Raw genomic sequence first — 15,000 nt, 5'->3', positions numbered from 1 at the left:
TACACACACACAAGTGAATGCAAGCATACTTGGTCAACAGCCATACAGGTCACACTGAGGGTGGCCGTATAAACAACTAACACTGTTACAAATATGCGCCACACTGTGAACCTGCACCAAACAAGAATGACACATTTCGGGAGAACATCCGCACTGTAACACAACATAAACACAACAGAAAAAATACCCAGAACGCCTTGGAGCACTAACTCTTCCGGGACGCTACAATATACACCCCCCGCTATCTCTAAAACCCGTCCACCTCAACCCCATCGCCGAAAAGAGGCATTCAATTTTTGTTTAAATTTTATTTGATTCTTAATTATTATTATTATTTGAAACTCAATTTTGCATGTCACTATAAAGTTATATAAGCCTTGCTTGTTCAATATTCAATGCAAAACTTGTTTGGGTCCCTATTAAAAGTTAATTTGTTCAACCTCGGCCCGCGGCTTTGTAGGGTTTGAAATTTTGGCCCACTCTGTATTTGAGTTTGACACCCCTGTTTTAGAGTATGCTACATAGGTGCTAACTTGGGTTCAGAAAATGAGAAGTACTTGTCCACTCCATCACTTTCAGCTTCCTCAGCAAGGCACTTGCCATTTTGGCAGTGTGCTTCAAATCAGTGGCGGGCCGTGCGTTTCATACCTCGGCCTTCCTTCAGTGATGTGCTACTTAGTCCGACTTCAATAAATACCTCTCAAAATACCATAATTGATGTCACCACGTGACCAAAGCTGGAGAAACACACTTGCACACTACTGCCCATTGAATCACCTCAACGGTGCACAAAATTCATTATTTTTCGGCACATTTAAAAATCAACAAAAACACATTAGCAATTAAAACACATTTTACGTTGTACAGTCCAAATTCAAATAATTGTAAAAAAAACAACAACTATAAAACGTGAAAAAATAAAGAAATACAATATTTGAACTCACAATTTGTAGCTCGTATTTGGATGATTCAAGTGGAAGTGGGCGTCAAACAGCTTAGCTAGATTCCAGGGTTGGCCGACGTCGTCTCACAAGATCTAGTTTCTCTTTAAATATCCTTCTTGAAATGGCCTTGAAAATATTTATCTACCACCTAATATATTGTTTGCTCTCCTTCTTTGTGGGTTAAAAAGTGAGCCCCTGTGATTTTTTTGCTAGCAGAGTTTGGCTCCGGTGCCACTTCCTGCTTTCGCAAATCACAACTTGTGATTAAATACTCACTTGGGAGTGACAAGTGAGTATCCAATCAGAGTCATGCTACCTAGATAGACTAATGTCAACAACTCGTGATCTGATTAGTTATCGCAACTGACTATCAATTGAATGTCCTCCATTCGTATACACTGCACAGCCGCCGCTAATGTTGATTCAGAAGGCCTCCAGCAGAATTCATACGGTGCTGGCAACAAGCTAGCTGAATTTTGATTGGAAATAAGCGCTGAAGTAAAAACAAGCCACACTGGAGCCTTATATGACAATAAGAGAATATGATGACTATTTTTATACATTTACAGAAAGTAAATTAAAAATAAAATGTACTTTTATTAATTATGTTAGACCAGAAAGCCTTGCTGTTCCTGATGGCACACCACTGCTTGAACTCCTCGTCATGTTGAAAACAATTTCTCGAGGCAGGGGCTCATGCTCTGCTTCACAAAGGCACAGTACGTGTTGGATTTCAAATTTACCCCCTAGTACATGTTGGATTTCAAGTTTACCCCCAATGAACTGCAGCATCCCCGTGTCAGCAGCACTTGTGCACGCTAGAGACAATTATCTTGCCATTTTTTAGCTATTTAGACACAAAATAATGTGTGATGATTCATTTTCAGTGCATAATAAATACACTGCTGTACACTGACTACTCTAAAGTACAGTGGTACCTCAATTTACGACCTTAATTGGTTCTTGAACAGGGTTCGTAAATGGAAAACTTAATAATAATAAGAAACAATGTAAATATAAATAAGCAGTTCTAGCCTCGACAAAAGTCCATATTTTAGTAAAGGTGTGTATACTTTGAACACAATGTAAACTGCTGTGCAGTACTGAATATCAAAAACATAACAAGGGGGTGATGAATCAACTATCAGTTTAATAACAAGCTAAAACAACAACAATGGCAAGCTGAACTGTACTGTATGTGCTGCTCTCCCAACTTGCGTGCACACACAAAGAAGTCCTTTTGGTGCCCTCACACACAATCAAAAATCACAAGCATCCTTAACTGTAACAACCATAATGGTACAATAATAAACATTTAAAAAGTAAAATCCACTTAGAGTACATTAATGTCGGCGAAGCAGCAGCTCACAAGATAAGAGAAAGACGCAGACAAATGGGGAGGTGGAAGAGGTAAGGGGGAGGGGGCCGTGTGTGTGTTCTTGGAAGAAGCTCAACTGAACGACAGGTATAGTCTTAAATGAGTCAGCTTTGGCATATTTTTCCAGAAAAGTCAAATCTAATCACAATTAAAAACTTGCTGTGGTACAAAGCCGGCTTTTAAACACAATATCTTCAACTGCTTGTATTTGGTCACATGACTTCTTCCCGGAAGTAAAAAATAGTGGTGGTCAAACAAGCTAAGATAGCTCTTGAACAGCAAGCAGCGCACAAACTGAGTACAAAAAAGGCTTTGAATCTTCCTGCAAAAAGCAGATATGAAAAAAATTATCAAACTATGCAACAAAATCGATCCCTATACTTTATCAAAAAAAGATTTGTCTCGTGATACATAAGGATTATACGTCGGTCGTGTTCCCAGACATAACCAACTATTGTGCTCCAGGCACCATTCTACAGGACAAAACAGAGGGAACTTTGGAAAAGCATGGAGGTCTACAACTTCTTCGTGTGTGGCTGGGTCAAAGAAATTGGTATCAAGACTCTGCCGGATATATACCGTATTTCCTTGAATTACTGCAGGGCATACGGCAGGGGTCGGGAACCTTTTTGGCTGAGAGAGCCATTTAAGCCAAATATTTTAAAATGTATTTCCGTGAGAGCCATATAATATTTGTGTAACTCTGAATACAACTAAATGTCCGCATTTTTAAGTAAGACCAACATTTATAGAATATAATATGTCACAAACTCGCATGGCAGCAGTAGTAGCGACCCCAAGATGCAGGAACCAGGAGAGCAAAGGGCAGGTAAGATGCTTTTTAATGTCATCAACAGAGGAGAATGAAGCTGTCTTGCATGTACAGTTCTAAACAATAGTCAATCTTCGAACCCTGAGGAGCGTGCAGGACAAGAATAAATATAAACATGCTGATTGGCAGCCGGTGAGGACTGGCTGCCAATCAACTGCAGGTGAGGGGAAGAAAACACAGCGCTCAGCAGGACAAGCAGGAAATGGAAACAAAATAAGAGCACTGATGGGAAGTAAATACAAAAAAAAGAAGCACAAACATAAATGAAGTGACAGATCTTCACATAATAAGTCCCCATTCTTTTTAACAACATTTTTATTCGGAAGCTCACCGATGATAAATAAAATGCTTCTTACCAATAATGCGACTTTTTGAACAGGTACGGTAGAAAACAGGTGGATGGATTAAAATGTATGAGAATGTTTTAAATTTTGAACGTTATTTTAAACACTGTGATTACCAGCGGAATTATTCATTACTTATCATGTTAAGCAATGTCAGCTAATATTTATCTGAGAGCCAGATTCAGTCATCAAAAGAGCCACATCTGGCTCGAGAGCCATAGGTTCACTACCCCTAACATATAGTATGCGCCTGCCTTGAATTACTGCCGGGTCAAACTCGCTTCCCAAAATAATTAGCGCATGCTTAGTATTACCGCCCGGTCAAACTCGTGACGTCACGAGTGAAACTTCTGCTGTCATCATTTTCAAAATGGAGGAGGCTGATTTCAATACCGGTAATTTAAAATCGCATAAAGGGAAGAAGATTAAGAGCTATTCAGTAGGATTTAAGGTCCAAACTTACATCACACTCAAATTTTTTCTGCATACCTTTGGTAAGTGCCGGAGTGAGAAGACGTTTTAAAATAATTAGCGCATGCTTACTTTTACCGCATGCCTTTGGTAAGCGCAGGAGTAAGAAGAGGTTTTAAATTATTTAGCGCCCCGGCGGCCATTCAATGTATCGTTTCTGTTCAAGTGAGGTTGCATTTCATGATTCAAATTTGTGTATACTGACATGTTTGTTGCTGTTGCACACGCCGTTTAGGAGTCGCGTGTTTTTCCCGTCTTTATCAAAATATAACTATAGATGTCAACATTGTGTATGTGCTGAAAGCTTAATTTATGATTTGTTGACTTTAGTAGCTTAACTCTTTTAGATTTTGGCTCACATTTTGTTGAGTTGGTGTTTTTCAAACACATTTGTTTAAGAAATACAAATAATATCACTATATAACTTAAATGGGAAATAAACGTTAATAAAAGTAAATCAAACAAACCTTTATTGAAGTGATCACTGCAAACTTGTGCATATCCTACTCTTTCACCCTTCTTGATTACCTCTCGAGGAACCCTGAAGAAACATTTATTTATTTTGCCGACTTGAATGATGAGCTGGCGACTTGTTCAGGGTGAACCCAGCCTACCGCCCGAAAGCAGCTGAGATAGGCTCCAGCCCCCCCCGCGACCCCGAAAGGGACAAGCGGTAGAAAATGAATGGATGGACTTGAATGATTCGTACAGCCGAAACCAACACAAGCATAGGACTTTTTTTTTTTTAAATAAGCTAAACGCGCCTAGTAGTCATTGAAAACAGAGCAAGTTTGACTACTACGCGTATTCAATGGGCGGGACAAGTGAACCAGAGGTGACGTCAGTAAAATCTAAGCAATACGAGCAAGCGGAAGATGACTACCAGTGGGACACAAAATGAATGAATAAAACAGCCGTACACAGACATACCTCGCACTCGAAAAGTTACTGAACTGAAAAGTTCGCAAATAGAGTGGTTCGGAAATTGAGGTTCCACTCTATATCCAAGTTCACTTTCCATATTGTTGTTCACTTGACAAGCAATTATAAATACATTTGCTTGTTGAAATATGAGGGTTGCGCTCATGTTTGTGAGATACTGTACAATATGAAATGTGATAAGATGAAATGTAATGAATGGAGCATAGCACACCAATAAAATTTAGAGTAAGAAAAATGGGGCACCTTTCTCATGCTCGCCTGTAAGTCCGGCTGGGTGGGGCGGCCTGGGCCTACCTCTTCGCGCGTGTCGATGGCCGAGCCCGGCGTAGTGGCGGCAGTGCTGACGGTGGTGCTGGGCGCCGTGTCCGACGAGCTGACCGAGTCGATCTTGCCGGCCACGTCGTGGATCTCGCGGGCCAAGGTGGCCAGGTCCTTGGCCAGGTCCTGGCTGATCCTACGCACACATGGGAATAACCTGTTAACCCCCAGACAGGGTTCTTTAGAACATCATAGAACACATGCAGCCAGCCATCTTTTGTGAAGAAGAGATCAATACCTGGCTATCTCCTCGCTGTGTGCTGTCCAGTCACGGATGTACTCGTCCTGTTCTTTCATGCGGTGTTTGAGCACCACGCCGCCCACGCCCGGCAGCGCGCCAGTTCCCTGGCTTGCAGTGCTGCTGGTGGGTTTTGACCCGCGGGCTGGGACTGGGTGATGCGGCCGCGTGTGGGGGCGTCCTCCCTGCTTGGAAGAGATGCGGCTGGAGCTGAACTCTTCCTCCGAGGTGGAGGCGTACTCTGGCGGCACGCGTCTCCACCTGTTGCTGCTGGACACTGTGAAGGCAGAAGACGTGTGAGTTGTTTTATTGCATGGCAGCATGTGTTATTAATGAAGTTAATAAATGAGCCCGTGTTATCGAGCAACTCCTTAAAATTGTAAAAATGTTAACAAAAATTAAATGACGTTTTGAAATGGATTGCTTGGTAGGCAAAGCGTTAAAACTTCAAATTAACAGAGCAAATAGCATCTAGCAGCAGCAGAAACACCAAAAACACAACACTCCCGTCACCAACATCGCCACTGCCTGCGAAAGGCGTCTTGAATGCAAAACACCCCAGGAGGAGTCATGTGTTATTTAAATTCCAATGTTGAGGTTCAGCGTGCAGGTATATTAGGATAGGATAAGATAGACTTTATGTATCCCATAATGAGGAAATTATGTGGTTGCAGTAGATCAGGGGTTCTTAACCTTCTGACCTTAGGCCCAACACTTCCACGACAGAAGGGGTCCTACTCAAATATTAACAATGAGTTAGTAGTAGGGCTGGGCGAAATATCGAATATATCACGGGTTTGTCTCTGTGCAATATAGAAAATGACTATATCGTGATATTCGAGTATACGTTCTCACGCAGTTGCTTTTAGCTGCGGGCATTATAGTACTGGCTTTTTTCACTTTTTCTTGTCTCTCCTTCTCACAGAGACATAAAACAAGTGCACCTTCTTACATATGTCACATACTGTTGCGTCATACGCCGTAGCTGAGCAGAGAGGTAGCAGCATGGGTAACATTAGCTGTGATGCTAGCAGAGTGGTGCGAGTGGTAATACGAGCGAAAGAAGGTGCAATCTGGTAACAAATGAATGAATAATTAATTCCTAAGAAAAACAGCACGAGGTCCATCGTCTGGCGGTGGTTTGGCTTCAAGCGGGAACATGTTTTAAAAGTATGCGGCAAAAGCGCTGTTACAAAAAGTAGCATAACTGCTAATATGTAGCATCATTTGAAGTCACCCGCTAGAGAATGAAGAGTGTTTGAAACTCTGCATGTCAACATTTCCGTTCAGTGCCACACCCATAAAAATGCCGAAGCAACCATGTCCACATCAACACCATATAAAAAAAATAGTCAACAACAGAAGGAGATAACGTCCACAGTAAACTACCACATAGCGAAGCAGATACACTATTTCATTTCCTATTATGCAGCTGATTATTATTTGACACTTATTGAAATATCTTGCGTGACATCATGCACACAAGTGCAATTTATTTGTTTTAAACTATTGTAGTGGCGTTCTGTACAAAAAGTGCACTTTAATTTAGTGTGGTTTTGATATGTCATCTTAGTTACATCATGCACAAAAGTGCACTAATAGCTTGTTTTAAAATGTCCCTGACAATATTGCAATTTCTGTTTTGAAATGACATGAATATTTGTGTCACTTCTTAATAACTGTTTAATAAATACAGTTTGGGTAAATTAACTTAATTTTGGTTTCCCTCTCTGCATGAAAGTTTAAAATTAGCATATAGTAATGCAGTATGAACAAGAATGTTTTAATGTAGACACATAGAATCATCATACTGCTGTGATAATATGCATCAAGTGTTAACTCAAGGCTAATATATATGGTGTATCGTGACATGGCTTAAAAATATCAAGATATTAATAAAAGGCCATATCGCCCAGTCCTAGTTAGTATTCTTAGTTTTGATTTTACTCGTATTCAATAATTATATCAAACTTACTTACAGTGTAAAAAATTGTCAAAAGATATAAAAACATGTATCATTTCTCTAATACATAAACCTTACACTTAAGTCAGGCTGACTAGAAAATTAAGTATTAACCGAATATTCTGCATAAGAACGGACTCGAATAACTGATGAAAAATACATTTACGTACGATTATGTTGTGGTACGATAAATAAACTAAATCACAAATAAAAATACAGCTTCTCCGTTTTAGTCACAATTTTTGCACTTAAGAAACCTCTCCATTGCTTAAAATCTCCTGACTTTTCGTCTTTGTTTGATATTGTCATTACTGCCACAAGTGGCGGAAAAGTCCATTACAAATCATTACCTATGCAGCTCATATGGACCACAGCTGAGAAACATATATTTTTGGCAGCCCTCTAGGAGGTGCTCACGACTCAACAATGCGCCCAGGCCCTATGGTTAAGAAACACTGCATTAAGTAGGTTATTGTCACATTTCTACTCAACGGATTTTAGGGGGAAATCACCACAACATGATGCCAGAGTTGGGTCACAATTTTAAATCTTCATGTAGACGCTTTATTAGGCACTCAACACACAATCAAATAAGGTCCAAAATGTTTAATTCTTAAAAGGGTACCTATGATGATCTGAGTTTAATTTTAAAACACTTATATGCTGTCTAGATATTAGGCTTTGGTGTAAACATTGTGTAAATGTTGCTCCTCATTCACTTTTTATATTCATAACCCACTTTTTGAGTCCGTCTGCCAGAAGTTAAATTCTGGAAGCGTTCCAACGATTGCAAATTCCCCACTCTCTCAAAGTATCATCTTTTAAAAATGTACACAGTTTAAATACATATATCGAAGTTGTCAACGCTTTTTTTTCCCATACACGGTTGTAAATAAACTTTATAAACATTATATAAATTCACCCGGTCACACCATTAGGTACACCTGCAGACTTGCTGATCGATTGTGACTCTGCATAAAAAAAAATCTGATTTTAGCAGCATTTATGTCGCTGTATGTTGCACGTCAGTGTCATTATGGACATCCAGTCATCCATCCATCCATTTTCTACCGCTTGTTCATGTTATGATTAAATGAAAATATTACTCTATCCTACATTTTTGTGTTTCCTCACAGCCAGAACCAGCGTGGGAGAGCTCCTTTTTTCTTAATTCGAAATACTTCCTTGTGGTCTACAAAACATGTAATGGCAATGCTTTGGTCATTATTTTGCATAGATTAAGTTTTACGAACCATCTTAAAGCCGTTTTATGACTGTCTCGTTAGAATGTGCCGTTTTTGTTAGCTTGAGGACTTATTGTGCTTAACTGGAAGGCTGCAGCGCCTGTACTTATATATTATTCATTTCCTTAAAATGAATAAAAATTAGGCTGACATTAAATGGTTGTTCTGTAATTTCAAGAACTATGAGGAGCTTTCTTAAAATATGTAAAGGAGGATCTACTGTTTGGCCCCGATTGAGACATGGTTTAATTGTGGATGACTGATAAGCCTTTTGTTTGCTTTTGTGTTTTGATGCACCATTTCGGGGCCATTTGGACGTGCAATTGTCTGTGGCTTTATATGAATAATTGCCTGTACTTATTTGACTGATTTATTTTGGGGGTTGGGGACAAAAGAACATTTGATTTGTATTGGATTGTATTTCTGTTAACTGTGTATTAAAAATGTTAATAAACAAATGTTTAAAAAAAATATATATTGTTTTGAGAGCGGTCCTCCTCCCCTTCTACTGTGTCTTCTCTGCGTCATCCATGTTGCAGTTTTTAGTGCATCCATACCGAGTGTACGGACAGATATAAGTTAGAATACGCTACTATACACTACAATGGAGAAGGATTTTAGGATGTATGTACAAGCCAGTCTGCACCACAGCAAGAGGATACGGAAAAATAAGGAACTTTTTGACTACAACTTTGGAATACAACTGAATAAAAATGCTGCGATGAGGCAGCGACTTGTCCAGGGTGCACCCCGCCTTCCGCCCGAATGTAGCTGAGATATGCGACCCCAACAGGAATTAGCGGTAGAATATGGATGGATGGATGAATAAAAATGGCAGACTCGCAGAAAGCTCTTCGAGTAAAACTCTACCACATATGGAGAAATTCGCTAAGGTAAAACAAGTCATCTGAAGTCTCAAATTACAAACAGTTCATTGGAACAAGTTTGGAATAAGGCAAGATTTTGGTAAAATGGCCAAACCTTCATGGTTTCCAATTTGTGGGACTAATTGGGATCTCAAATAAACAAAACCAGGTATGAAAAGCTGGTTTTGCATAATATGGCCCTTTTAATGCCCAAAATTTAGACCGTCTCAGCGGGGTGGCTGTGATGTCACAATGTAGCCTGCTAAAACACGCAAATAGAGGCATCCAAAACTGCGTGCAAGCTCACGCCAAAATCCACGAACCTTAATGATTTGATGCTTTGGCATTGTTAAACACGATTCGCCAACATTGTAACAACATTTATTAGCTAAAAAAGAACACAATCATAGGTCCCCTTTAATTTACAAAAATATTTGTAAATTATTGGATTAGTAAGAGCTTGGATTTGTAAAATACTGCATAAACCCTGGAATTTTAAATGTAATTTGATTGTGCAGGTGGCCCTAATGTGGTGGTCACTGAGGCTATAAATTAGACGTCCTCAAAAAAATCAGTTTCACATTCAAATCATAATTTTTATCCATTTTGATTCTAATTCGATTAATCGTTTTTGAGAATAGACTTTAGAGTTTTTGCAAATATTTTTTTGAGGAATCAATTTTTGGATTAAAAATATTAAACAACCGACATTGATATTGTTATTAACTTTTGAGTTTCCTGTTTTTTAATATTTTATTGTATTTGTATATCTTTTCAATTGCTCTGCAAATTTCTATCCCAAGTATTGTAAATATGTGACTGGGTGGGAGTTTCTCTATTTTCTTTTATTAGATTAGCATTCTGTGATTTTTGTAAATAAAATGTTAAAACACTTTACTTAAAAGACGTTTTATAGGCCAACATTGCTCGTATAAATTGTGCGTCAGAGGAGGTTTTGTAATCCGTAACCTGTTTTGAAAAAGATTTATAAAAATATACCAAATAATATATCACGAAAATCGTGTTGAATCGGGAATCAATTCTGAATGGAATCGTCACCCCAAGAACTGAATGAAATCGATTCAGTTCAAATTCAAATTTCTGCCCTGCTGATATGACCCAGGTCTGACATGCATGCACATTGCACACACACCCCTACGGAGGTTCTGGATTGCCGGTACGGTACCAAGAAGTTCTTCATCTGTTTCAGCCCCGCCAGGCTCTGGTTGAGAGCTCTCTGGACGATGAGAACCAGCGTGAACATTGTCACAACAAAATGAAAATGTACAACATCAAAGAGACGAGAATGTAGCATTTACTCACCTGTAGGAGAGCAGTATCCAGTCGTAGTGGTTTTAGTTCTGGCTTCGTTGAGTTTGGACACACTGTTGGCCCTCATCCTGGGCGTCAGCTTGTTCTCTGTGGATGTGGACGAGCGTAAACCCAAACGCAGAGCCGTCTCGGACGAGGGGCGTGGCGAGGCGGCGGAGCTCCGAGACACCGTGCACTCGGAGTCGCTGCGAGCCGAGATGGAGCCCAGGCGGTTCCGACGCGGCTGAGCCAGCATGTCCAGGCGAGACAATCCCCCCCGGCCAGACGGCGGTCTGGAAGTGGAGCTGGTGGTGGACACCTCGGATGCTATAGACACTCGGTCCGCATCGGCCAGGTCTGTATCAGAGGTGTCCCCCAGGCGAGCTCTGCGGAGAAGGTAGGCTCTGGTGGGCCGCGGCTTGGGGAGCGCGGCCTGTTTGCTCTGTGAGGTCGTCGTAGTGGCCTGAAGATTACGGCTAGATTTGGAGCTTGTGGCAGTCTTTGCAGCTCTGCTATCATATCTATACGCTGATCCAGAGTATGTCTCCTGGTCTGATGAGAGGATGTCCGAAATGGGGAAAGAGGAAGTCTGGTCGTCATCTGTGAGATCCACGGAAGGCTGGCGTGCTCTGGAAGACGACGGCTGAACCGAGCGGCGCGTTTCAGTCCGACTTGTTGCCTCCGTGGTTCTGCTTTTCGTCTTCCGCTCCAAGCGGTCACGTGCGCTGGCAGACACGCTGGATTTGGACGCCGTGCTCATGTTGCTTTTCTCCCGATGCATGCTACTCAAGGACCGCCGTTTCTGCATTCCGCCCGCCTTCCCTTCGGTCTCCCCAGCCATGTGGCTGGCCGTGCTGGCCGTGTCCACGTCAGACTCCGGGGAGATGGAGTCGGCCCGAGGCGGGTAGCCGTATCCTGAGACCTGACTGCTGACGCTGCTGGTTTTGGACGCTTTCTGGTCTAGCTTGTTTTCGTCTCTTAGCTTGGCTTCCAGGAACGCCATGACGGCTTCTGTGTCCTTCAGAAGCGTGGCTGTGTCCATGCTGCCCACAGAGTCGCTGCGTTCGCGCGTCCCTGCGCTGCCCCTGTTAATGCGCGGGATGAGCTCCGGAGCGACATTGCCGCTGGGCTTCTCGACGGTGAAGCTGCCTTGGCGCACGAGAGGTTTCCCGGACTTCTCTCCTCCCTCTCCTTCCCCTTCTTCCTTCCTTTTCTCTGACCTCTTCCTGCGCTCAGCGCTGCTGGAGTTCCGCTGATGAGTCTTGCAGGGAGAGGCGTTGGCGCTCGATTTGTGTTTGCTGGTCGTGTCACCATTCTCCATTGGTGGGGGTGGGGATTCCCCGTCTCCCTTGTGCTGTTTCTCCTGGGGTTCCGTGTCCTGCTTTTCTCCAATCTCAGACCTCAGCGGTGCTGCTTTGACGGCACTGGTCTTAGTGCGTGGGTCATCCACGGGGAGAGGCGGGAGGGTCCGACGCTTGCGCTCGGTCAGACTTGAGGAGGATTGGCTTGTGCTGGACACCAAGGCATCAGCTCCTGTCCAAAGATTTGTTGGAAAAATTTAATTGTGACACCAACTACTTTGGCACTTTGTAACATATGTGGTCAGGTGACTGGATACCTCTTTCTTTGTCCACAAAGGCAGCTGTCTCAGCCCCAGAGCCTTCTGGGTCGGTCCTGGTGTGAGTGGCGGCTAAGCTCGCCCACTGGGAGACCCAGTTTGAGTCGGCGGGAGGAGCCTGAGGCCAGGGGACACAAGACAGGGACATTGACGTGAGATAGCAGCAAATATCGCAGAGCAGATGGTGAATGGCGTTCATGTATAATGTAGAACATAAATGAAGGATCGAGATATCACCCTAAATGAGGATAAAACAGAACAGGGCGTTCTTTTGTCAAGCACCCTGTCTCCTCCAGGGTGCAATAAAGGAAACTAGCAGTGGATTGTGAGTCTAAACTCTTCATAAAAAATACATCTAAATAGCAGAAAAAGCTTGTCAAAAATGCCACTGATGCTCACAGACATTGTCCTCTTTTTTTCAATGCAACCGCCTGGAGGGTCTCTCGTCACGTTAGCAGGATCTAGGTCACTCTCTGGGAGGGTAAGTCTACTCCCATGGACTGGGGAGGCGAAGAAAGGGGAGTCTTCCAGTCATTCTTTAAAAACTCTTCTTATTTGCGCAGAACATACAGTACATAAGGATATTGTATGCTTTTATTTTTATCACGTTTTAACTGTGTTTATTAAATTGAATATTTATATGTTGAATGTTCTGTGCTTATTGTATTTATAAAAAAAAAATATCTTCCAGCTTTCTGTCTTTGTTTTTTGCACAGTTTGTATGCATTTTGAACTGTCTTTTATTAATAGAAAGTTATGTACTTATCATGATTTTGATTATCAACAAGCGGTAAAAAATGGATGGATTTTTAATATTTTACCTTTTTGTTTTGTGCAATTGTGTTATATGAATAAATAAACTTTGACATTTCTTAAAGGGGTTATAATATATTTTTACATTTAAAACCCTTCCTAATGCTCTATAAAACATGAAATGGTGGTTCTTTGGTCAAAACATTGCATAGATTGTGGTTTACAGAAAATTTTCAAACCACTTTTTGACTGTTTTTTCAGGATCCGCTGTTTTGTGGGTGGTCTTATTTACCTGCCTCCACAAAGACTGTGTCTTCTTCCCGTCATCCATGCTGTAGTTTTTACAGCTTCCATATGGAGTCTAGTACGGTACTGACAGATATAATATTGCGTTCCATTTACCTCGAGAAGTTGGAAGTTGGAGCTTGGAATGACGGCACAGCAGAGTTTTGAGGTCAAGATATCCACATGCGCGAAAGCTAATCTTGCTGTTTCCTTGTCTGAATATAAACAACTTATGGGAAAATATGCAGTCTTTCGAAAAACCTTCAAGCACGGTGGTTGAAGAGGAAACACGGACGCTATTGCTACACTAAATGAATGTAGTTTACACGACAGTGACGTTACCATATAAAAACGTACAACAATACATTTTATATTGCTAATTTACTGTGACAAAAACTAATCAGAAGTGCTAATAACTGGTATTATATAAGCTGACATAATTGTTTACATCCAGGACAGCCATCTTTTAAAAAAACTCAGGGGTAGTGAGAATGCTCCAACTTTACAAGTCGAATATCCATCCTCGAGGGGCGTTCCACTTGAAATTTCGACGAGGAACTCAAAAATTCCGAACTATACGCTACTTTGTTTTAGAAATTGCAACAGTAGAGGATGCATGTGCATGTACGAGCCAGTCTGCCCCACAACAAAAAGTTCAGAAATAGAAGGAGCTTATTGACCACAGCGTCGGACTACAATGGCTGAATTGCGCAAAGCACTTTGAGTAAATTTCTACCATATATGGAGATACCGCTGACCTCACAACTGGGAAAAACGTCACAAAATAGGCAAATTCCAAAAGGCTCGTTCTGAGAATGTATGAAGGAGGCAGGATTGTTTCATAAAAATACACGCAATCCCACCATGGTTTGATTTCAAATTTCTGGACTTATGCAGATCTCAAATACACAAAAACAGGTACCAATAGGTAAGAAAAGTTGGTTTTGCATTTTAGGTTCCCTTTAAGTCACTGTCCACATGGGTGGATGAGATCTGTATCTGCCATCTCAAACTACAATAATAATAATGTAAATCATTGGAAACACCCCTAAAGAATTTAATCTTAAGAACAATTTCCCTTGTGGATCAATAAGGTTTGTCTAAGTCTAATCAAAACATTTTGGATTAGATGTGTACCTAATGGAGTGGCCGGTTAAATGCAGACTGTACTGAAAATCTTCACTAATATAATTAATTGATTTTAAAACTAACAAATCATACTTTACCTCCTTTCCTGTCTCCTTTGTTTCCTTTTCTTGTCCCTCTCCTTGGAGGTCTGATATGCAGGAGTCCTGGTTCTGCTGCAGCCCAAACACCTACAAAAGTTGAGGCCAATCGTGCATTAATGTGATTTTATACTTATTTTAAAAAAAAAAATTGATCATTTATTAATTTTATTTAAAATGTTTTTTTCTCCTTTCCGCCTTTACTTCATCAACACATTACAAATATCTATTGTTAAAGCTGCTGAATGTCAATGGCTCCAAATTTGA

The 15,000-nt window shown here is 41.1% G+C and overlaps 1 protein-coding gene across 3 annotated transcripts in view; it reads right to left on the bottom strand.

Moving 5' to 3' along the window:
• Positions 1-15,000, bottom strand: part of LOC133559428 (centrosomal protein of 170 kDa-like) — a 101,344-nt gene that overhangs the window by 10,717 nt on the left and 75,627 nt on the right. Inside the window, exons 12-17 of one of the 3 annotated variants that reach the window (XM_061911169.1) lie at positions 14,734-14,823; positions 12,470-12,587; positions 10,864-12,384; positions 10,694-10,777; positions 5,468-5,744; positions 5,155-5,386 (exon numbers count right to left, since the gene is read on the bottom strand). In XM_061911169.1, the coding sequence (XP_061767153.1) occupies positions 5,155-5,386; positions 5,468-5,744; positions 10,694-10,777; positions 10,864-12,384; positions 12,470-12,587; positions 14,734-14,823 (2,322 nt within the window). The remainder of the gene's footprint in view (positions 1-5,154; positions 5,387-5,467; positions 5,745-10,693; positions 10,778-10,863; positions 12,385-12,469; positions 12,588-14,733; positions 14,824-15,000) is intronic. The other 2 variants (XM_061911171.1, XM_061911170.1) reach the window with 2 other exon arrangements.

Source organism: Nerophis ophidion, linkage group LG09 (assembly GCF_033978795.1).
Source record: "Nerophis ophidion isolate RoL-2023_Sa linkage group LG09, RoL_Noph_v1.0, whole genome shotgun sequence".
NCBI classification, from domain to species: domain Eukaryota; kingdom Metazoa; phylum Chordata; class Actinopteri; order Syngnathiformes; family Syngnathidae; genus Nerophis; species Nerophis ophidion.
Note: the sequence above shows the minus strand (reverse complement) of the source record. Positions and strands in the feature narration are given on the sequence as shown.